Genomic DNA, 25,714 nt, shown 5'->3' with positions numbered 1-25,714 from the left:
TTGTACATAGAGCTGTGTATCAAGTGTGTTCGATACGGGAGATATTCTCGTGTGTCAGAGATTCTTCTGTGGTCCCGATGATTATAAGGCACAAGTGCTGTCTGAGACACGATGATCCGGTTTTCAGTTGGTGGAAAATCCGAGTTATCTGTTTGGTATCTCGGATAAGTTAACATGTGTATTCCGAAATACTAGATACATGCTTTATCTTGGTGAATCTATTTAGAGTTTTCCGGTTATTGTTTGGCTTAGTGGCATTACATGTCGGCGAGGTTACTTCGCCCTTATAATGTGTTATCACTAGTTCCTTCTTATATGTTAAATATTCATGTTCGAGTTGTCTGTTGTGGATAAGCTTAGATTTGTTCAAGTTCTGTACTACCATGCGACTTTGTTGTTAGTTGTCAGTTCCTCGAGTACAGTGTGTGACATTAACGAGTCACCTAACACAGTCATGTCCTTGAGTGCTATACCCGAGCTGTCATGCAGTGAAGTGTATTTTTGTTTCTAGCGGTAATTTTTCTACTCGCTTTCATTATCAATTTTGTCACGTCTCAATTTATTCCATTTATTTGGGTAACCTAGCCTTCAAAGAAAATTAATTTTGGGACCCTTTAATTTTCCCTCTCTTTACAGTTTCCTCATCTTCTTCTTCCATAATTCATTATTATTATTTTTCTTATCTTTCGAATTCACATTTTCTCTTAAATTTTCTTCGTTTCTACCAATTTCTCATTTTCTCTTGTTTTTGTGGATTTTTATTTTCTTCGTTTCTACCAATTTCTCATTTTCTCTTGTTTTTGTGGATTTTATTTTCTTCGTTTCTACCAATTTCTCATTTTCTCTTGTTTTTGAGGATCTCTGCTTCTCATTTTCCACGCTTTTCAGTTTTTTAACCAATCTTCAAACAAGCAAGTTCTTCGCCTTCTTTTACTGTTTTTAATATTTATATTTTTTATTTCTTTTCTATTTTCATTCTTTTACATATGAAATTTGTATGATTTGCTTTCCCTGATTTTTTTGGAATTTTCTTTAGAATTGTTTGTTCTTGATTTAGAACGATCGGTAGTCATGTATTGGCTGGAATTTTAGCCTATTATTACTTCCTTTCTTTTCTTGTTTAGAATTAGTTTTGTTTTTGAGCCAATGTTTCCAATTTTCTAGAAATGTATTATTCACGTTTATCGTGTTCTTCATGTTCGTTCTTGATTTTCAAACGTTTTCCTTGCTTTATTCTAGTTTTAGGATTCCCCCTAATTTTTACGTTTTGGGGGCCTTTTGATTCTAAATCTGGCCTTGTATGGGCTTTTGATTGGTATGTCGAACGAACATTCTTTAACCTAATTGGGTCTTGGGTACGAGGGTAGAATATGAGAGGGTGGTCAATTGTCTACCACCGAGATTGACAGAGATTTTAATGTTATAGCTAGGGAAACAGACGACTTTCCTAGCCTCGTGGCAGTCGACACATCCGGAAATGGGGCCGTGATGTCTAGAGTAGCCAAAAATCTGGTCGACACATAACAAATTAACTTCCAAATTAATTTTTTAACAAAAAAATTAAAACTTTTAAAAAATTTAACAAAAAAATTAAATATTTATTTTTTTTAAAATCTAAACAGACCCATCGTGGGTCTCTTCATCGTGCTCCTCGTCTAAGGAGCAAATCGCTCCTCAGGCGAGGAGCAGAGCTGCTGCTCCTATTCTGAGAAGAGGAGCAGAGCTGCTGCTCCTACTCTAAGAAGAGGAGCAGCAGCTCCCTTCTCTGAGGAGGAGGGGAACTGTAAAGTTTTTGAAAAAAAGTCTAAAAAAACTCCTAGGTTAATTAGGGTTATTAGTTAGTATTTAAGTATGATTAATTAGAGTAAATAATGATTAATTAGAAACTCACTCTTCATTTAACGTGACACGTCAGCATAAAGGTGTTTTTGTTCCTGTTTTGCCAACTTCAGGGTAAAAGTGATATGATTTTTCTATTTTAGATGTTTTTGATACTTTATGCTAAGTTGGGGGATAAATGATCCTTTGTTCATTTTTCTTTTGTTGTCTTTCTTTAAGTTTGCGGAATGAAGTCTTCGTTTATCTTCGGCGAAAGAAAAGTCTTTGTTTATCTTTGCGATGTGTTCAGGCTTTGTTTACTTTTTAATTGTCTAAACAAAGACTTTCTTTTATATATGATTGTCTAAACAAAGACTTAGATACAATTGCACAAATATTTAAACAAAAGTAAACTTAATTGAATAAAGACTTCAAATCATAATTTTAAACAAAGACTTCAACAGATTTATTTTAAATATGGCTTGATCAATTAACCACCTTCTCAACTTTTTTATATTAGTTTTTTAATATATTATAGTAATTAGTTTAAATTTATACATTATTATACACATTTTAGTCATATATTTGTAGAATGTTAATGTTGATGTTTTTTTTTTAACAAAAATGAATTTTGGATACTTAAGTTAATCTTTGTAGGTAAACTGATATACTATATATAAAAGCACGGATGGAGGGGGGGACAGACAAATTTACTAAATAATCCTTTTCAGTTTACTACTAAATAAAGGTATTATAGTCATTAACTAATTAGTTATTTAATTAATTACTATTGTAATTAAAGTTATAATTAGAATATGTAGCTAAATTATCTCCAATTTTGTTTTTAGTATTTAAAAAATAAATAAAATTGTCTCCAAATTAGTAGGAATACCTATCTTTTAGTTTGATTGAACTACAAAATTAAAATACTATATTTGGTCAATATATTATTATTTAAATTTCTATCTTATTATTTTTAAAGATATTATTAATAAAATTAAGTTAATTATTTAATTATGGTTATTATAAACCAAAAGAAGGATAAATTCAGTATGGAAAAAAATTTAATAACCAAATATATTATATTTACTTTTACAAAAATTCTTAACTAATTTAATATTAATTATAAATAAAAATTGATATAATTATAATAAATTTACTAATATGTTCATTGACGAGCCACGTGCATAGCACGTAATGCGGAACTAGTAACTATCTTATATGTGGGAAGGGGAGGGACAGGCAAAATTATGATAATAGAGTTCATTAAGAGTATAATTATTAAGATAATAGTAATTAAGTACAAAATAAATTCTAGCAAAATAAATAAATTCTAATGTTAAAAAAAATAACCATAATGATAGAGTTATATTTGGATTAGGTTTGCTCTTGTTTTTTCCCGTAGAAAAATAATAATTAAAAAATATAAAAATCTGGCTTGAATATAATAGTACCAAATATATTGAGTTTAGTTTTAATATAAACTAAATAAGAGTTTAGCTTTAACGAGAAACAATGTCTAAGCTAATTATAGTTTTAATAAAATATTATAATAATGGTGAATAGGGTACGAATCATTAACACAAAATTGTCCCTCTTAATTATTCTTAAATTACATAAACACTTGCAGCAAATAGCTTATGTGGAATTACATTTAGTTTAATTCACTAATATGGATCATAATTATAATATAGAATAATGTTCTTAGTTTTACATTAAAAAAATTATATATGTACAACGGATCATATAGTATCATTCACAAGGTACAATTAAAAACTAAAATAATATTTAATATATATTTAATATTATATTATAATATATAATCTTAATAATATATATAAACTAATTTATAATATTATTATTATGATAATTTATTGTAAACTAAATATTTTATTTAATATTTATATAATGGTTTCAACTAAAATAAAAATACTAATTTATAAAAGTTTATTAAAAACTAAAAGGCTAAATTTTATAATTCAATTAATATTTAATAACTGCAACGGGTCATGTAAATGCCGCTCACGTGCGTAGCACGTGGCGAAACGCTAGTACTATATATAAAAGCACAGGGGGGGATAAGCAAATTTACTGAATAATCTTTTTCAGTTTACTACTAAATAAAGGTTTTATAGTCATTAACTAATTAGTTATTTAATTAACCACTATTGTAATTAAAACCTAATTAGATTAGGTAGCTAAATTATCTCCAATTTAGTTTTAATATGTAAAAGATAACTAAATTGTCTCCAAATTAGTAGGAATACCTATATTTTAGTTTGACTAAACTACAAAATTAAAATATTATATTTGGTCAATATATTCTTATTTAAATTTTTATCTTATTATTTTTAAAGATATTATTAATAAAATTAAGTAAATTATTTAATTATAGTTATTATAAAACCAAAAGCAGAATAAATTCAGTATGAAAAAAAAATTAATAACCGAATATATTATATTTACTTTTACAAAAATTCTTAACTAATTTAACAATTATAAATAAAAAATTGATATAATTATAATAAATTTACTAATATTTTCATTGACGAGTTACGTTACGAGTCACGTGCATAGCACGTAATGCGAAACTAGTATAACTAGTATATATATATATATATATATATATATATATATATATATATATATGCGTGTGTGTGCGCGTGCGTGTGTCTGTGCGTGCGCACGCTCATGTGTGTGTGTATATCTATATCTATCTATACTATATATAAAAGCACGGATGGGGGGAGGGCCGGGGGGACAGACAAATTTACTGAATAGTCCTTTTTAGTTTATTACTAAATAAAGGTTTTATAGTCATTAACTAATTAGTTATTTAATTAATCACTAAACATATATTATAATTAAAGTTCTAATTAGAATAGATAGCTAAATTATCTCCAATTTGGGTTTTAGTATGCAAACAATAACTAAATTTTCTTCAAATTAGTAGGAATATCTTTTTTTTAGTTTGGTTGAACTATAAAATAAAAATACAGCATTTGGTTGATATATTATTATTTAAATTTCTATCTGATTATTTTTAAAGATATTAAATTAATTATTTAATTATGATTATTATAAAACCAAAAGAATAACAAATTCAGTATGGAAAAAATTTTAATGATTGAATATATTATGAATAATCCTTTTCAGTTTATTACTAAATAAAAGTTTTATAGTCATTAACTAATTAGTTATTTAATTAATCACTAAACATATATTATAATCAAAGTTCTAATTAGAATAGATAGCTAAATTATCTCCAATTTGGTTTTTAATATGTAAACAAATAACTAAATTTTCTCCAAATTAGTAGGAATGTCTATTTTTTAGTTTGATTGAATTATAAAATTAAATTATTACATTTGGTCGATATATTATTATTTAAATTTTTATCTGATTATTTTTAAAGATATTAAGTTAATTATTTAATTATGGTTATTATAAAAACAAAAGAAGAATAAATTTAGTATGGGAAAAAATTTTAATAACTGAATATATTATATTTACTTTTACAAATTTTTTTAGCTAATTTAATATTAATTATACATAAAAATTGATATAATTATAATAAATTTACTAATATGTACATTGACGAGTCATGTTACGAGCCACGTGCGTAGCACGTAATTCGAAACTAGTATATATATATATATATATTGTAATATAATTATTATCCGAATTGTCCGATATTTAAACGAATTATACAAATTTAAATTGCAGAAAGACTTGAACAAAATTAAAATTAATTAAACAAATTTAAGACTCCATCTTACAATTTTTTTTTAATTTAAATTGTAAACATCTTTAAAAAAATTGTAAACAAAGACTTAAATAAATTTACATTAATAATGGCTTAAACAAATTTTAACGACTCGTGGCTAAATTTAAACAAAGACTTTATTTAAAAAAAATGAAACAAAAACCTCATCTAAAAATAATATAAAATTATACTTCATAAATATGATTATTTCTGCCTCCATAAAAACAAATAATTTTGTTTTTCAAATTGTCTAAAATATAGTTAAATTTGTTATTTTAATGAGTTATTGTCGTAAGATATTTCTTCTTCCATTTTCAATCTAAGCACAATCTACCAAACGTCTTATCCCACATTCTAGCCTTTTTAATTTTTTTTATTCTTTAGGCCAGTGCCGTTTAGTGCGTTATTTTCCGTATAAATAGTCCGTTTTGATCGTTTTGAATGATCAAAACGACAACGTATAAGGCATATCAGCTATAAATGCCACAAAATGAAGGGTTGGGCCATCAATCCAAAAAAAAAGATTGTGATACGTGGTTTCATGTTTAGTAGATTGTGTTTAAATAAAAAAACGGAACATCGGGATATTTCATGACAATAACTCCATTTTAATTAAAATAAATATCAAGCCGCCTCATGTCTCTTTTTTTGAATTTATTTATCAATAAATGTAAAAAGATTTTACAAATAAGCACAACCTTTTTTAAGACTTGAACAAAATTAAAATTAATGTTCAATTTTTAAGACGTTATTGCCATATTTAAACTTTTCCGGACATTGAGGGCTCACTTGATTCTTGAGTCAAACTTTAGTAGCATGAATGATCCTTTTTTTTAAAATAATTATAAATATAGTAAGAAAATATAATTTTAATAATAATTAAGAAATTATTTTTATAAAAATTGTACATTTGATGGCACTATTGTCGGACCACTAGTGACCATTGCGCATTGACGAAGGTTGTCTGACTCCAACAAAATTTTAGTAATATTTTGACGATCACTCGAAGGTGTTCAATGTCGATGGAATTTTTTGACTTATTTTTTTTGTATTTATTTGATACCACAATTCAAAGATTAAGGTGAATCTTAAGCTCGCCGAATCTGATGGTAGATTTAACATTTAAGGTGATACCGCAACTACGCATGATTTGCGCATTTCTCTCTCTAACGAACAAATTTCAACTGAGAACGAATGGATGCATCGATCCATTGTTGCTAGGGTTTCTGACATAACAACGATTCTGAAGTCGAAGAGTTTCCTTACTATTTAGAATATCGATGTTGAGAGGATTGTTTTGTTAGAAAGTAATGCGATCCTTATTACTTTTGCTTCAGTTAAATTGGCTAAGAATTTTATGTTATACACCGGGCCCCGTTTGATGGATTTCTTTCAGTCATTCTCATGGGTAGAAGATTTTAATCAAGCGTTTTCACGTTTTGTTTGGTTAACAATATCAGGGCTTCCTATATCGTTATGGTCTACTAATGTTTTCTAGGAAATTGGGCCTCGTTCTTATTTCTAGTGCATGCGGTTTTATCAACTACCTGATTGAGGTGAATTATGGAGACAAATCTTTTTCTGTTTTTATCGTGGAGTCTGCTTTGACAGTAGAATTTGACTAGGTTGGAAGTGTCAACAACTTTGCTCAGGAAAACATTCAGAAATCATTAGTTTTGGAGAATGTTGTATCTATATTGAACTTGAACAAGGACTTTTTGCGTCAATACGTTGGTGTTGGGCGTACTACGGAAGCGTCTGTCCTCTCAACTAAGATCAATAATGGTGTTGTGGTACTGATCTCAGGTGAAGCCAATGCTGCAATTCAAAGGGTACAAAGTGAAGGAACGGTAGACTTACAATTTAGTTGCTCTAAACAATTACCCAATCTTGTATCAACTTCTGAGTTGTTCTAGAAATTGCTGGACTTTAACGATGGCGTGCAGGCAACAGTGACTCCAAATGATCAGTATCAGACGGTTGAAGATGTAGCGGTAGCTGCGTCGGGTTTGGGCTTTAGGGCCCTATTGGCTGGGCAGAATACAATTATGGGCTTCGAGGTCCAAATAAAGAGGGACAGGCCCATAACAGCACAAATTAAGTTCTTTCAACTAATTACATGTCTGTGGGCTCAAATATCGCCCAATTATGAGTTCAAACAAACTCGGAAACTCAAAAACAAGTTTGGATTGAATTTTGGAAGATCTCGGAACGATTCTGGAAATGAAGAACAGAGGGAACCATGATGCCAAAGGAAGTGGCTGCGGCGCTAGTGTACGGGACGGCGGCAGTTCGTCGTTCGGCTCGGTTTTTCATACAATACACTAAACAACGCTCAAAATGCACAAAACGGGTACTGCAATTGAAATATAAACATCCTAAACCGTAAAAAAATCATAAAAATATGTTTCCGGTCGAATCTGGTGGAAAATATGTTAAGAACATTAATCATGGTAAAAAAGGCAGTGTATGGCTAAATATGCAATTCTACCTATAGATCAGATCAGATCTGGCATGTGAGGATATCTGAAACATGTAAAACAACCTAAAACGCATCTTTCTAATGTAGATCTGGTCTAAACATGACATAATCATCAACATTAACAATTATAACAATTACATGCAATTATGAGAAACATCAATTAATACGATTTATTAGTTAAAGGAACAGATCTTGGCAGGTCTGGCATGCATATAGATGGAAAAATGACATAGATATAATTAGGGTTCCCAGAAGTACCGTTCTGAGTCCTTAACTCGTTTTCCAGTGATCTGGATGTGGAATGCAGCTTTGGATCAGTTCGCAGCGGGGGGTTCTTGATTGATTGAAGCGTAGAAGCTTGTTTGATTTACTAAATTGACCGGTGTTTGTGTGTGTGGGCAGTGAGTGGTTCGGCCATGCCAGTAGAATTGGGGTTTCATTATTTGATTTTGGCCAAATTACCAAAAAAGGCCAAATATTTCATAAAAGTTTCACAAAAGTCTAAACCTTTCAATTTTATCTAATTTGTCCTGAAACACATTATTTCGTTTCAACAATGTCCAACTATGTAATTTTGCTCATGTGGCGCCTACGTAGTGCTGATATGGCAATGTCACACATCAGCGCCACATAAGCAAAATTGTGTAGTTTGACATATTTGAAACGAAATTATGCGTTTTAGGACAAATTGGATAAAATTGAAAGATTTTGACTTTTGTGAAACTTTCACAAAAGTTTTGGCATTTTTTAATTATTTGGCCTTTGATTTTTGATACGTATTAGTACCACCTCTGGCTAGTCTGATTAGCGATCATATTTCTAATGGTGAGATTAAGGTTTACAGTGTTAGGATTCAGCTTAAAGTCTATCAATTAAGTGTTTAAGTTAGGTTGAAAAGCAATTTTGATCATTATTGAATTAAAATTCGTATTTATTAAGGTGTGCTACGTAAAATAAGGTTAAAAGTTATTTTTGGTGCCTAAAAGTGTTAAAAAGGACTTCTAGGACCCTATGTGTTTAATTATGGTCAATTTAACCTGTCAAACTTGCAAATTGGCCCATAAAAATTTCTAATATATCGCAATTAGTCCAATTTCATAGACTTAGATCATATTCTCTTTGGATTTTTACGTTTTATTAATCCTTCAATTTCACAACTGTTCATTGATGACGCTTGCTTGAATTCAAACAAACGGATCGATATTTCGTCATCCGAATGAATTTTTTTGGTAATCATCATTGGACGCTTCAGTTCCTTATCACTTTTTATCTGTCCGAAAAATATGTATCTACACCAATTTTAACACCTAGCAATCAAATTTAATAGTTTTATCTTGACAACTTATTATGTATGCATAATTTAATTTCGGAAAGGGAGTTTTTAGGTCCAATTTTGCATACATGATAAGTTTTCAAACCAAAACTGTAAAATTTAACAATCTAGTTAAACAAATTAAAATGTTAACACCGAATTACAAAACCATGATAGTTTTGAGTATTATTAAGACCAATTAGCTTACGAACAGAGGGTCAACGCGGTCATAAAACTAGTTTTTCGGGATCAAATAAGTCTATTTTAATGTTATCACCAAATAAACTTAAAACTTGTGTTTTTCGGGGTCAAATAAGTCCGTTTTATCTTTTTGACTCAATTAGATTCAAAACTCTCATAATTTAGGTCAAGTAACCCAAAAATGTACACCTCAAATGTGGACTTATTTGATCCTTAAACGCAAATATAAGTATCTAATTAACTTAAGTGACTAATCTTATCCCGAAAATATAAGTTTTAGGTCTAATTGATTAAATTGAACTTATTTGATCCTCATACAAAAGTTTGCGAGCTGCGTTGACTCTTTGTTCATCAACTTTTAAACATAATTTTGTAATAAGTATTGAGAATGAAATATTCCAATCTCCTTTCCCATTAAAATAATTATAATTAAAAAAACCTTCAACACTCCACCTCCTACATATATATATATATATATATATATATATATATATATATATATATATATATATATATATATATATATATATATATATATATATATATATATATATATATAGGATTGAAGGTACCGGTCAGATGCAAGGAAAGGAAAAATTTTGAGATTACAATTAGTTGTTTTTTAAGCACAATGAGTAAGTACAACGATGATGAACAGATTGAGATTGCTGCACCCACCTCAGGTACAATTTTCATGAGGATAGCTTTACCATTTAAATTCAGATTTCATTACAATCTATCAATGAATATAATGGTTTGCCATTTGGTGGTAATTCTGCAGGACTTGTATCATACTTTCAGCGAGAGGGGAAAGCAAAGCTGAGTCAGCTTACGGGCAGAGCCGACGTGAAAGCTGAAAGAGGCGGACTGGATGTTGTCGCAGTGTTAGATGTCGGCAGCAGCATGAAGAATGAAGATGGAAAGAACCTGAAAACAATGCAAAGTGCCCTGCGGTTCTTGATCAAGAAACTTACACCGGATGATCGTCTCTCCGTTGTGACATTCCCGAGGAAGGCCGAGCGGATGTTCCCTTTGAGGTGGATGACCGCAAGTGCTCAAGCGGAGATTGGAGAACTCGTTGACAGCTTAAAGGCGGAACAAGTGCTCGAAGGACTTTTGTTGGGAAAACAAGTTCTCGATGGCCGCAGATTAGTCCAGGGGCGTGCCCCTGTTATTATGCTTATGTCGGATGTGGAAGACGATATGAATGGAGATGATAAAAGTGTCGTAGATTTGCAGATTCCGACAACCGATGTACCTGTATTCACATATGGTTTTGGCGTAAACGTAAACGTGAAGGTACTATTAATTGCATAATTTTCAGTTCAACCTCATAAGCACATGAGCTTACAGCTTTCAAACTAACATACTTTTTTGTGCTTCTTCAAAAGCTGCTCTTAGATATCGCAAAGATGAGCAACGGGGGAACTTTTTCATATATTTCTCATGAGGAAGATTTGAACAACGCATTTTCCTTTGTTCCGGAGTTGACCAAATCACAATCAGAGAAGAAATTGGAGATCAAGTCAAGTGCTGATCAGAAGGGTGGTGTGAAGGAGTCTACTGAAATTGTTGAGACGGTGAAATCTGGGGCGAAAAAGGTGTTTAAAATTATGACAGATGCAGCTGATTCTCAGAAGAAATCACCAGCCGCAGTAGATCCAGACAAGGATGTGAATGTTAAATCTCTCGGCACATATGCAACAGGCTTATTTTCCAAGCCTGCGATGAACATAACTCTCTCAGGAACACGAATAGAGACGCCCCTTGCAGGTGCTTCTGAGAAGAAACCGGAGTGTAAGACAGTGCCATATCATGGTCTTGCAGGTGCTGCTCAGAAGGATGGTGCCCAGGAGTCAGCTGAAATTGTTGAGACGATGAAAGATGGGGCGAAAAAGGTGTTTAAGTTTATCAGAGATGCAGCTGATGCTCCGAAGCAATCACCAACCTCAACGGAACCGGACAAGGATGCAAACACTAAATCTACAGGCTATTTTTCTAAACCATGGATGAGCATGACTCTCTCAGGGACAAAAACAGAGACAAAACCGGAGATCAAAGAAGTTTCACATCAGAGTGGGGAGCCTTCTGCACTGTCATCTTTGGCTTCCCTTGATCGCCAGCGTTACGCTGCAACAAGCGACACATCACCCGACGAGGAAGCTAACGATGGTAAGAATGCTCTAATGGATGCTACCACTGAGCTGAATAAGTTATTAGAATTGATGAAAGATGCAGGTGATGCTCAAAAGATATCATCAGACTCATCGAATCCGGACAAGGATGTTAAAGTTGAATCTCTCGGCTCAGGGACACCAACAAAGACTCAGCAGAGTGAAGAGATTATTATAGAGCAGGTTCGCCTGGTTTACCCTGCAACACGTGACAATAATATGGGAACTGCAACCAATAGTTTATTTGCCACCCCGGGTATGAACATTTACTTGGACAAAATCAACACACCACAAGCCTTAGAAGATGAGAAGGATGTCCTGGAGCCTAATGAACTTCCATCGGACAAGGGAGTCGAAGATGATCCGTTTGAGCCATTCGTTAAATCGCTTGGCGAGAATCATCAGAAGGCTATTCAGATTCTAAAACTGAACGATAACGTATTTGACAGTGATAACACGGTTCAAGTTAAAGACCTGGAAAACATAGTAGCTAATGTTCAAATCGCCATTCAGTCTCTCCGACAAATGCAAGACACTGACATTAAAAGTCTCCGTCAGCTCCTCGAAACCTGAATGCCATGACCATTCAACACATCTTTCATAGATTTGCAGTTTTTCTTGTGGAAAATAACGGAAAATTGTTACTCTTTTTCGGTTCTTGATATGCAAAAATGGTCGATAATCATTTGTGTTTAATGTGTAATTGCTCCTGACTAAATAATATTGTTATACTCTTATGCATTCAGAACTAATGTATTTCTATAAAATTCATTTTGTTTGTTCATAAATCTTTTTTGGTTAATTGGAACAAGATGATTCGTAAAAATCAATTAAGAAATTTATTTAATTATCTAAATCTAAGATACAGTGATCAACTGCATATTAAATATACTATTGAATAACATATATAGATAATAATAAATTATGATAATTTCTTCAAAAAAATAAGACACTCTTTTTTTTTATTCATATTTTTGACCAAAATTTAGTTATATTTACTTTTAGTTAATTATTAGTTCATAAAAATCAATTTTAATTATTTCATAATCTTTATTATTAGTTTACTTTTATGTTATAATATATTCTTTAAATATTTTATATAAGTTTTATTAATTTTATTTTATTTTATTTATATGAATTTTGTTTAGAATACTCCTACTCATAATTGTTTTTAATTATTGAATAAAAACATTATTTAAATAAATTCCTTTATTATTTAGTTATAAATTCAATCTAGCCTAACCTTTATGATCACATATTTCTGTCGAATTCTAAATAATTAAGTCAATTTTTTTTTATAATAGAAATATTAATATAATAGTATATCATGAAGAAATAGCAGATTGGCAAATTATGGAAGTAGATGCGAAAGAACTAGTCAGAAAATACGACAAATGCTAAAAGCACGGAGCAGATCACATATGCCCAAGAGACAAAGCCAGCACACAGCCCTTTGCCTTTTGTAAAATGGAGAATAGACATCCTAGGACTATTCTCAATGGCGAAAAGCCAAAAGAAATTCATCTTTGTGGCAGTTGATCATTCTACCAAGTGGGTAGAGATGGAGGAAGTTTCTACGATAACCGTAGCCAAAACTGAGGAGTTCTTTTGGAGGAAATAGTGTGCCGGTTCGGCATATCCAAGACGCTAGTAACAGATTACAGGAAACAATTCGACAACGCTACATTCAGAGGTTTTTGCGAGAACCTGGGAATAAATCTGCAGTTCACATTAGTGGCACACCCCTAAACCAACGGAATGACGGACGTTACAAACAGAACAATCTGCAAAGGATTCAAGAAAAGGTTGGATGAGGCAAAAGAAAACTGGGCGGAGGAGCTACATAGCGTAGTCTAGGCATAAAAAACGACACTAAAAAAAGGAACAGGAGAAACGCCCTTCCGGCTCACATACAGAGTGAAAGCGGTCATCCTAGTAGAAATAGGAATGCCCACGATAAGAACAAAACACTACAACGACGAAACGAGTGAAGAGGAACTGTGATTATCGAAGGATCACTTGAAAGAAAGAAGACATGCGGCAAATGTTCGAGCGGAAGCTTACCGAAATCAAGCGGCCAGGTAGCATAACAAGAGGGTAAGAGAGCGATAATTTAAGGTAGGGGACCTAGTCTTAAGAGATGCTGAAATACGCAAATACAATACTGGGATAGGCAAGTTAGAAAGCAACTGAAGGGACCATATCAATTAACCAAGAAAACCGGAAGAGCAGCCTACCGTCTAGAAACAATAGAGGGATAAGAAGTACCTAGATTCTGGAATGTAAAACATCTCAACTTGTATCATGAATAAAAAAAACACAAAGAAATGTTTACTAGAAGCTACAAAACGCGCATAAACAAACAAAACATATGAGAAACAATTCCCAAAAGGCAACGGCCTTTGAGGGGCATCTCTCAAAAGGCAACAGCCAAAATATCTAAGGAACATCCCTCAAGAAAAGAAAAACAAAACAACAAATAAGGAAAGGGCCAAAGCATCTAGGGAACAGTCCCCACAACAAAAAGAAGTAGCAACCAACACAGTAACTTGATTGAAAACATTCAACCAAGAGAACACAAATAAAAGGCATAAACAAATAACATAAGCAAACAGAGAAATGAAAATAAAATAAAGGTAATCAAAATATGCAAGTTCATTAAATGGAAATAGCCAACAAGAGTCTACAAAACAAATCCATTACAAAATTACCCTGCATTAGGAGTACTCAAAAATCTTAAATCCTCCGATAGAAACGGCATACTGGGGTCCGGGAGGGCAAAAGAATGAGATGCAAATACAGAGAAAAAACCCAAAGACAGCGGAGGAAGGCTTGAATGGCTAACAAAAACCGAAGGAGAAGGAGGAGTCGACAAAGGTAAACAGATAGGAGGTGGCACGGCATGACCCTGCTTATGCTCTGCAAACAAACCCTGAGCCTCTTCTTTCAACGTGCGAGCGTCAACAACCAAGAAAGAGGTATTCCCACTAGGGTGAAGAGCCAAATAGTTGTTAGGAGTATATTTACTCCATTTATACGAGTCTATTTGCATCGCTTTATAACTTTTATCATGCATATTTGATACTTTGGATACTTTATTCTATGTGCAATCCTTTCAGGTACAAAAGCTCCTACCCATCCCGGGGTACCATAGCATGTCGGGAATAAGGGGGGACATCATCAAATCAATCAGATATATGAATTTTTTGAATTAATTGCTCAAGGAACAAGCGGAGCGGATGCGGAGCTAAATTGAACCAAAACTGCAAAGGATTGAAAAATTCAGGAAGTGGCTAAAGACATAGAAGAAACACTAAAGCAGAGCATGAGAATTACTCATGTCTCGATCGAGACAGGAAGTGTCTCGATCGAGACATGAAGAGAAAAAATGGCTGGGATTTTTAGAAGAGGAATTGATTTTTCGAGAAGCTCCCTTCTTGACGAACATATCGTCTTCTCAAACGAGTTGGGAAGACCAACTGGTCTTCTCAGCTTGTCTGAGAAGACGAGAAAAAGACCCAGCTGGGACGTCTTCTCAGACCCAGCTGATCATCTTCTCAGGTGAGAAGACAATCCAGCTGGGTCCTTCTTTGGTGAGAAGAAGAAGTTGGGTGGTCTTCTCACCTGAGAAGACAACTAGAGGGGGGCGGGTTGGGTCGGGTGGTGGATTAGGTTTGAATAGATGGTTTTATGTAGGGTTAAAGATTTTTTATCAAATATTAATTTGGGGCTATTTTGGGTATTTTAATTTTTAGGATATTTTGGTGACGTGTCAATTGATGTGGCGCCGCCAGTTGATAAAAAAAACGGACCCAGTGATATTTTCGTCCTTAGGGGGTTTATCGAACGCCGCCACAAAAATCAGAGGGTTTACTGATCGTTTTTAAACATTTGAGGGTTTGTTGTAAGGTACCCTAATAGTCAGGAGCCATGGAAGATTATTTGTCTATTGTATGTGAAGTTATCACAAATTATTGTAAATATTTATTTTTTTATACTTATAATTGGTTAAAATTAATAAAGATTATTTCGTGTAAAAAAAAAGACTTATGATTTTTTTATTGAATAAAAAAAGTAAATATTTATGTAATGTAAAGATAGATGATCGATTTATTTAAGTTTAATCACCAAAAAAAGCCAAACTTTTACGTCTTGTGTTAGTTGTAGTCAAATTTTTAAAAATCACCAGATTTAACCAATTTTGTTATATTCTGTTTTTTTTTCATTTTTGAATCGAACCAGATTTGATGCCTACATGTCATGTCACTTTCAACTCAACAAATTAGCTGACATGGCGACATCCCAAAAAATGTCAAACCTTTATGTTTTGTGTCAGTTATAGTTAAACCTTTTAAAATCACCAGATTTAGCCAAGTTTACTATATTATGTTTCTTTTTTTAGCTATTTTAGAATCAAATCGAATTTATTTGCCTTCATGTCACTTTCAACTTAGCAAATTAGCTGTCATGGCAACATTCCAAATCACTAATCCAACTTAACCAAAATAAATATTAAGCAAAAAAAAAATATCAAATCCAACTAAATCAAATAATAATTGATTAATTACTAAATCTCATATATATATATATATATATATATATATATATATATATATATATATATTAAAAAATTAATATTAATTTATTTCATTTAATAACTAATCGATATATAATTAATTTTTTACTAAATAAATTAAATAAATAAAAAATCGTAAAATTTAAACAGACATCCAAATTCGCCGTGACCGAGACCTGCCGTCTCCGAGAAGGAGCAGATCTACTCCTTCTCAGGCAAGAAGGAACATGTTTGCTCTTCTTCTCAGGCGACAAGGAGCAGAGCAGATCTGCTTCTCCTTCGACGGTCGGTCTCGGTGGCGACGGGTCTCGAAGGCGGCAGGTTTCGAGATAATTAAGGTTTATTTTAATAAAATAAATTCTTAATAAATGGTTCATTTAAAGTTAGTTTTAATTATATTTTATATAAGTGTTTAGATAATTAAAAAATATTAATTATTTTTAAATATAAAAAAATATTAAATTTTACGATATCCATTCGAATTTATGATTTTTTAATTATTTAATTTATTTGGTATAACATTAATTATATATATTAAATAAAATAAATTAATATTAGTTTTTTAATATATATGAGTTTTAGTGATTAATTAATTATTATTTAATTTAGTTAGATATTGTTTGGTTTGATTAAGTTGGGTTAGTGGTTTGCGATGTTACCATGTCAGCTAAGTTGCTGAGTTGTAAGTGACATGAATGAGAGGCAACAAATATAGTTCGATTCAAAAATGGCTGGAAAATAAACATAATACAGCAAAATTGGCTAAATTTGGTGATTTTAAAAGATTTAGTTATAAGTGACACAAGACTTAAAGGTTTGGCATTTTTTGGAATATTGCCATGTTAGCTAGTTTGCTGAGTTGGAAGTGACATGGATGACATGTAGGTAATAAATCGGGTTCGAATAAAAATGACTGAAAAAAAAATAGAATACCATGTCAGCTAATTTGTTGAGTTGTAAGTGACATGAATGAGAGGCAACAAATATAGTTCGATTCAAAAATGGCTGGAAAAGAAACATAATACAGCAAAATTGGCTAAATTTGGTGATTTTAAAAGATTTGGTTATAAGTGACACAAGACTTAAAGGTTTGGCATTTTTTGGAATATTGCCATGTTAGCTAGTTTGCTGAGTTGGAAGTGACATGGATGACATGTAGGTAATAAATCGGGTTCGAATAAAAATGACTGAAAAAAAATAGAATATCGCAAAATTAGCTAAATCTGGTAATTTTGAAAAGTTTGGCTATAAGTGACACAAGATGTAAATTTTTGGCATTTTTTTGGTGATTAAGCCATTTATTAAATATGAAAGAAAGAATTTGAAAATAAAATTTTAGCTTATTTAAAATAAATATTTTTAAAACATGTCAATTGTGATTTAAACAATGAAAAAAAATAAAAAATGATGCTAATATTTTTTTATGGAGAGCAAATATGCTTTTTAAATACTTGTTTTGTGTTAAATATAACTCTAACGGTTTCAATGATACTTTAACTCCTCTTATTAATGTTAAATTAAAGAACTTAATCTTCATTGTTTCTTGTTATATGGAGAGAGATGTCATAGCTAACATGTAAAATAGTCCTCTTAAATTATTTCTCCCTTATAAAATTAATTTATTTAATTATTAAGCATAAGACTTACAAAAATGAAATAAATGAATAAAAAGCACAGAAAAAGAAAACAACCGGTATCTTGAATTTCATATGAAAGTTTATGTACGATATTGCTAAAATTTAAAATTCATGCTAAATATGCAAAAAAAATTAAAGTTGGCGATTTTTTGCGTAATTAAACCAATACAATGTGTGTATTAGGTGGCGATGACCGTTTCCACGTAGTATGCTCTAATATCCACATTAAGCACCTTGCAGTCGGAAATTCAATGGGTGTCTTAATTAATTGCAAAAATATGAGAGTTCATGTCTGAAATTGCCAAAATTACAATCATGTTAAGCCAAACATGCTAAGTTGGTGATTTTTCATGTAATTAAACTTTTTTAATATGTCTGGACAATAAAAGGGAATGGATGAGAGATTGAATGCTTGAAGTCAAAGAAATAATTGAATAATCGGGACAAAACTGATGAATTATTGAATTATCAGAATTTTTTATAGAAATCAGTAGAAACCGGATTGGAGATTAGCTATTTGATTCTATACTTTTTTGTATCTTCAAATTTGATTTTTGAGGAACCTAATTTCTACTGATTTGAAGAAGAAGTCGTCGTTGTTCATCGGAGAAGATGGAGATATTTAACAGTATTAGTCTGTTATGGTTAAAGGTATGTTTGCTATCTGTTAACCAAAAAAGGCGTATATGTGCTAAAGTTTTAGTAGAAGAGTGTTTTTAAAAGAGGAATTTGCACAAAATACTCTGTTTTTAGATTTATTTGTTTTAAATACCTTAATTTTGAAAATTTATATTTTTACTCTTTTTTGTAATGTTTCTATCTCTACCCCAATTAGAATTTGAGTGTTTATCCCATGCAACCGTTGCGCCACGTCATTTTTACATCAAGCCAATGAGCATTTGCGATAGGGAATCTTTTAATTATTACTTATTTTTTTTATCATTCAATTTTACACATGGCTAACGCATAATTGGTTTGTTGCACGAATGACATGGCGCAACGGTTGTGTGCAATAATTTTTCTTAGAATTTTAACATATTATCATTTTTACTCCACTCATGTAAGACACATGTATACTCTTATTTTTTTTATCTTTTTCTCTTTCTTCCTTTTCTCTCTCTTCTTTTCTCTTTCTTCTCTTCTCTCTCTTTCTTCTTCTTCTTCTTTTTTCATTTCTCTACAACTTTCTCTTTACGTTTTTTCTCTCTCCTCTTTTTATCTCTCTTCTTTTTCTCTTTCCTCCTTATTATTCTTCTTTTTTTTTTTCTTCTTTTTCTCAGCAACATTTTTTTTTCTTCTCCTTTTTCTCTTTTCTACATTATATAATGAACTCTAAGACAAAGAAATTTGAATACAAACTCAATAAATTTCACTTAGATGAGAAAGTTTGTAACCGTGAAAGAGTTTAAGAGATAATATGATGGGTGATAGATGAGAAACTTCTTCTTCTTCTTCTTCTTCTTCTTCTTCTTCTTCTTCTTCTTCTTCTTCTTCTTCTTCTTCTTCTTCTTCTTTCTTTTTATGTTGTTTTAAATTATTATAGAATCGTTTTCTGGAGTTTTTTTTTTCAACTTTTTCCTAAAAAATCGTCAGTTTCTTCATTAATGATATTTTGACCTGGTTTTCAAATGTTTTTAATTAATTTTAGAAATCGTTTGAAACTGTGTTTTTTTTTAAGCTGTTATATACTGTTCGAAACCCTTGTAAACGGTTTGAAACTATTATTTTTAGACTGTTTGAAAGTGTTTTCTAGAAACTGTTATATACTGTTCGAAACGTTTGTAAACGGTTTGAGACTGCTATTTTGAAACTATTTGAAAGTGTTTTTAGAAACTGTTTAAAACTGTTTGCAACCTTTGTAAACTGTTTGAAACTGTTTCTAGATAAAGGTTGCAACTTGTGTTTTATGAAATTGTGTGAAACCTTTATAAATTGTTTGAAAACTTTGTAAACTGTTTGAAATCTTTGTAAACTGTTTGAAACTGTTTTTTTTTTTTGAAACTGTTTGAAACGCCTGTAAAATGTTTGAAACTATTGTATAATTTCTTTTAAATGATAATAAACATGTCTTTTAAAAATTGTTTGAATCCGTTTGAAACTGCATTTGAAACTGTTTTTGAAACTGTTTGAAACCGTTTTTATAGATTTTTATTGAGAACAAATAAATTAAAAATTTACATTTTTTTTTGTTTTTTGAAAAAGTTATGATCGTTAAATTTGAATTCCAAGTAAAATTTGATGCGATTTGATTACGAATTAAAATTCGAGCGGATTCGAAACTAGATTTGAAACTAGCAATAAAATTTTAAGAAATAATAATAAATTCGCAGGAATTAACTTCTTGAAATGTTATGAGTTGAAAATTAGAATTAGTTTGTTGATTTGTTAATTTGTTTTGAGAATAAACTAAGATGAAGAAAAAAAGAAGAAGAAGAAGATGATGATAAAGGAAAAGAAGAAAATGTGAATGTAGAGTAAATATGGAGTATAAAAAGAAAAGAAAAAAGTAAACATAAAACACTATGAGGTAGACAATAAAGATGAAGAATATGAATTAAAAAATGCTAATATTTTTATTTTTTAGATATTTTGCTAAATTTTTTTTTTTAAAAAGACCAAGCCCATTCAAGCATTTATGAACAAAGCCCATATTATTTTCATTATTTTAAGTAAAAGTTACAAGCGAGTCTTCTTTTTTTCAAATGTTTTAATAGGCTAGCTTTTCATTATGTTCTAAGTAAATGTCACAGGTGATTTAAAAATAAATGTTACAGGTCTTCTATATATTTTTTAAAATATTTATTGTTATTTTAATGGCTTAGTCTTTCTTTATATAATTACTAGTACGAAATCCTCGCTACGCTTCGGAATTTATATTTTTTAATAAAAAAAAATATTTTAGCCTTTGACAAAAATAATAATAATAATAAAACAAATAACAATTTGAATAAAACAATTGAATAATATGCTTTGGTAATTGATAACCCAATTAATTTATTGCACTATTTGAGTATTAGTAAATATTAGAAAATTTTGATAATACGATATAAGAACTACACACAACAAATTAGTTAAAACATCACAGCCGGTGGACTATCCTTTTGCAGAGACCCTCGAGAAGGATTACTTTTGATAAACAATACTTTATCTAGTGATGTTCCAATAAGCAATAGAAAAATATTAATTTAATAATAAAAATTATTGAAAAATATAGTGAATTGAAATTATACATATAGAAACTATAAATTTACAATTGGATAAAAATCATTCCATTCACGTAATGCATACCATCATTTATGTCATTTAACTTTTTGCATAACAAAAATTAAGTTTATGTATGTTTTTTATAGTTTTCTTTTTTGATCGGATGCACATAGTACCTTCTATCTCTTTAATTTTTTTCATCCAAACTAACTGGTTTTCTATAAATTTTGATTGAAATAGAAAATTGATTTAGCGCTTAAATAAGAGCAAAGCTAGAAATTTTAATAGAAAATAAATTATATTTTAAATTTTTATATTAACAGATTTAAAAAAAAGTATAATAAAAAATAGGTTTATTTTGTTTTGAGACTGGAACAAATGGATTTTAAAAAGGAAAGAAGATGAGATTTATGGATGGTGGATTGAAAGTAGACGAAGATGAATGGTTGATGATATATTGATGATAATCGTAGAAATAATTTGAAGACGGGGCTAGTTTTGTCTGTTTAAACGAATATTTAACAAAACAATAATTTTTACAAAAGGGGCATGGCCTAGAAATGAGGAGGAAATGGTAAAGGCATAAATGAATTTTTCTTTTATTTTTGTGAGTTAGGACATAATCTAGAAATAAAGGGGAAAAGAGAGGGGCATTATAGAAATAAGGAGGAAATGGTAAGGGCATAAATATATTTTTTTATTTTTGTGAGCTAGGGCATAATCTAAAAATAAGGGGGAAAAGAAAGGGGCATTAATGGAATATGAGGCCAAAATTACTGTACAATGTACAGTGATTTTGGACCCAGTTTTATTATATAGATATTAGATATGTTCAAGTTTATGTTACAGACAAGGCTTCTTGAAATAATATTGTTTAATGTTGTTCAGTCTTTGTCTATGCTAAAAGTCGACTGCAGACAAGTTCTTTTTCTTTTTATGTTTTATGTTCATATATATAAGTCAAGTCTTTCTTTATGTTTTAAATAAATATCATCGACAAGTTTAATTTCTTTTTATGTCTTATGTTATTTTAATAGGCAAGTCTTTTTTTATTTTTTTATTTTTTTGAATAAATAATCATTATATTAGCACATCCATAAAGTGTGGATGGTAAAAAGGAAAAGAAAAACAGAATCACTAGCTTATAGAAGTTACAAAAAAATTCAAAACATTTAAAAACGTCATTGCCGGTGTAAGGAAATCCTCGATTCTGCGACTTGTGAAACTCAACCGCTTTGCTAACACTCAAATAAAGCAAAGAAATTACGTCTTGAGAGCCTTCTTTAAAGACTCGATTGTTTCTAGCCTTCCATAAATGTCAAACTCCATAAAACCATAGGAGCTTCCAAAACTTGTGATGCTTACGATCCGATAAGGAGACCCACTGACTGTAGAAATCATCTAGAGAACCCGGAAAAACCCAACTAACGATGCACTTCGATAATAAAATAGACCAGAAATTCCAAGCGAAATTGCAGTGCAACACAATATGAATTCCTGTTTCCTCCTCCGAACAAACTGAACAAGACGATAAATCAGAATGAAGAATCCCTCTCCAAGCCAAGGTAGCTTTAGAAGATATACGATCTCTAACTAGCAACCAAACAAAAACTGAATCCGAGGCGGAATAGTTTCCTTCCAAATCTGATGCAGCAGAAAGGAATGAACCGGCCTGCACATTTTCTGTTGAAGCAGCGCAAACATGGAAGCTGAAGGGTACTGCTGATTCCTTACCCAAACAGGCATGTCCGGTGAAATGAGAAGAGCTGAAGCTTGCGGGAGCTGCTGGACCAGATCAGAGAGCCGATGTTGTTCGCCAACGCGCAGGCGACGAAACCAGGAGAAACCCGTGAACTGCTGCAGATCATTATGGAAAATTGCAGAAACCATAACATCCTTGCTTCGAGAAAGAAGGAACAGATCTGGGAATGAACGATTAAGAGGACCGGCAGCCAACCAATTATCTTGCCAAAAATGAATAGAGTTACCATCCCCCAAAATCAATGAGATAGAATTTTTAAAACATATTCAAATTTTCTTATTCTTATCGCAGGAATTATAAATACGTTTCCAAATGTGAGAGAGGCGTAGGACATTTACTGAATCAAGATCAATCCAAGAGATGATAGACGAACTACTCAAAACCACAGAAAACCAATTCGGGTTTTTGTCCGGAGACATTAATTTCCAAATCCACTTCAAAAATAAACAATAATTCTTAGTACGCAAAGGAGTTATACTAAGACCACCTGAAGAATAAGGAACGCAAACATCCGGCCAAGCCACTTTGCTGAAACCTTTAATATTAGAATTACCAGCCCATAAAAACCTTCTTATGATACGTTCAAGAGAAACAACCACAGACTGGGGAATACGAAAGGTGCAAAGAAAATAGACTGGCAAACTGCACAAGACGGATTTAATGAGAGTTAATCTTCCAGCAGGAGACAAAAGATTACCTCTCCATATAGACAGCTGAACTGAAAAATTAGAAATAACAGGATCCCAAAGCTTTGAACCCACCGCTCTATCAAAAAGCGGTAGCCCTAGATAGGTGATAGGCAGCTTCTCTATTTTACAGTTCAGAATTGCAGATGCTCTAGAATGAGAATTTGCGTCAACGTTTATACAAATAATGGATGACTTTTGATAATTGATTTTCAGGCCAGAAATGATCAACTCAAACCAGCGCAGGATACGTAACAAACTCTCCACCATCATCAAATCGCAAGTGATAAATAAAAGAGTATCAGCTGCGAACTGCAAAATGAAAAGGTCGTCTATCAAACCATCAACGTGAATACCGGATAACAAACCCAAAGCGCAGGCTTTAGCAAAAATTGCTCGCAAACACTCCACAGCCAAGACAAAAAGCATAGGAGAAATAGGATCTCCTTGACGAACTCCTTTTTCCATAAAGAAATTATCAGTAGGACAGCCATTAAGAAGAACAGAGAGCTGGGCGGAATCAAAGCAAGCGGAAATCCAACTAATCCATTTACTATTAAAGTTCATCCTCTGAAGTGTTTGCAAAATAAATTGCCAAGAAATAGTGTCAAAAGCTTTTCTAAAATCTAGCTTTAAGAGAAACTTTTTCCTTTCGCTGCTTGATAAGATGAATAATCTCTCAGGCAGTCATATGACAGTCATGAATATTTCTCCCTTTAATAAACCCAAATTGATTCTCTCAAATAACCAAAGGAAGAGCTGGAGATAATCTACTAGCCAAAGCCTTTGAAATAGGTTTGAAAACTCAATTGATTAAGCTGATCGGTCTAAAATCCTTAATATTAGTGGCACCCTGAAATTTAGGAATCAACACAAGAAAGGCAGTTAATACCTATAGGAAATGCAGCCAAAGTATAAAACTCATCAAAGAGGGAGATACAATCTGTCTTAAGAGATTTCCACACCTTCTTATAAAAGAAGTAGTTAAAGCCTTCTGGCCCCGGAGCTTTATTATCAGCAGAACTCATAAGAGTTGAAATTATTTCATCCTCAGAGAATGGAGCCGAAAGAAGTTCAGCCTGCGAATCTGAGAGATAATTAATTAGAAGATCATCCAGAGAGAATCAAACACGTGAATTCCTTTTAAACAAATTCTTATAAAAAGAATGCACCCTTTGTTTAATATCAGCAGGAGAGGTACAGCAAACCCCATCAATAAGGAACTCGGAAATCAAATTGTTTTTTGAATGGATAGAAGCAACCATATGAAAATACTTGGTGTTTCTGTCTCCATTCAAATTCCAATTAAGTCTAGATTTCTGATGCCAGAGCGACTCAATATGATTTGACAGCTGATCAAACTCTGAGCGAAGGCTTGCAAGCCTAATACTATCGGCATCACTAAGGGATTGAAGGTCCGAGCAAGCTTCCAAGGCTGTGATATCAACCTGAACAGCGATCAGCTTATTATCCAAATTGCCAAAAATCTCGCGATTCCAAACTTTTAACACTTTATGGAGCTCCCTCAATTTAATCACCAAATTTGCGTTCGGAAACCTATTAGAAATAGATGACCAAGAATCTACAATAAAAAAATGAAAATCCTTATGACTCCACCAAGCATTAATGGACTTAAAAGGCTTAAGGCCCCAATCTGTAACCAACTTGGAGCTGAAAAGGATTGGAACATGATCCGAGTATTTGTTTCTACTGAGTTTTATTTATTGTTCTTAACGCTTAGCCTAAACTGATCAATTAGCCTATTCCATCAGTATTAGTTTTAGCTCGAGAGAGTAAAATTGAAATAGACCAATATAATTAAGTATGCAGGCGTTAATTGTGTGATAGTGAATAAACAAGCACATGTTCATAGGATTTACTTCATAAACAATTGATTGATTAGGAAATAGGCTAATCACTATGCGAGAGTGAGTAGTTAACCTGTTATTAGTTTATTCTCTGTTTTTGCCTGCAATTGCTCGAGAGAGAATTCTAGGTGTTTCCGACTAGTATGAACCTTAGTAGAACAATCCAATCCGTAACCCAAATCGACTAAACAACATAATGAAAGTTACTAATCCATGCTTTTTTCATTA

The 25,714-nt window shown here is 31.6% G+C and overlaps 2 protein-coding genes across 2 annotated transcripts; one reads left to right on the top strand and one right to left on the bottom strand.

The window, feature by feature from the left end:
• Positions 1 to 10,158: 10,158 nt before the first annotated feature.
• On the top strand, positions 10,159 to 12,541 carry LOC126655074 (uncharacterized). Its single transcript, XM_050349075.2, has 3 exons — positions 10,159 to 10,262; positions 10,361 to 10,878; positions 10,971 to 12,541. The coding sequence occupies exons 1-3, from the start codon at positions 10,211 to 10,213 to the stop codon at positions 12,324 to 12,326; spliced, it is 1,926 nt and encodes a 641-aa protein (XP_050205032.1). The 5' UTR covers positions 10,159 to 10,210; the 3' UTR covers positions 12,327 to 12,541.
• A 4,417-nt stretch (positions 12,542 to 16,958) lies between these two features.
• On the bottom strand, positions 16,959 to 25,308 carry LOC126656731 (uncharacterized). Its single transcript, XM_050351335.1, has 10 exons — positions 25,284 to 25,308; positions 24,820 to 25,200; positions 24,511 to 24,705; positions 24,393 to 24,402; positions 23,237 to 24,273; positions 22,905 to 23,134; positions 22,552 to 22,842; positions 22,351 to 22,476; positions 17,263 to 17,334; positions 16,959 to 17,060 (listed from the first exon to the last, which is right to left on the bottom strand). The coding sequence occupies exons 1-10, from the start codon at positions 25,306 to 25,308 to the stop codon at positions 16,959 to 16,961; spliced, it is 2,469 nt and encodes an 822-aa protein (XP_050207292.1).
• Between the last annotated feature and the right edge of the window lie 406 nt (positions 25,309 to 25,714).

Source organism: Mercurialis annua, linkage group LG7, assembly GCF_937616625.2.
Source record: "Mercurialis annua linkage group LG7, ddMerAnnu1.2, whole genome shotgun sequence".
Lineage (NCBI taxonomy): Eukaryota > Viridiplantae > Streptophyta > Magnoliopsida > Malpighiales > Euphorbiaceae > Mercurialis > Mercurialis annua.
This window is presented reverse-complemented; position numbering and strand designations above follow the sequence as displayed.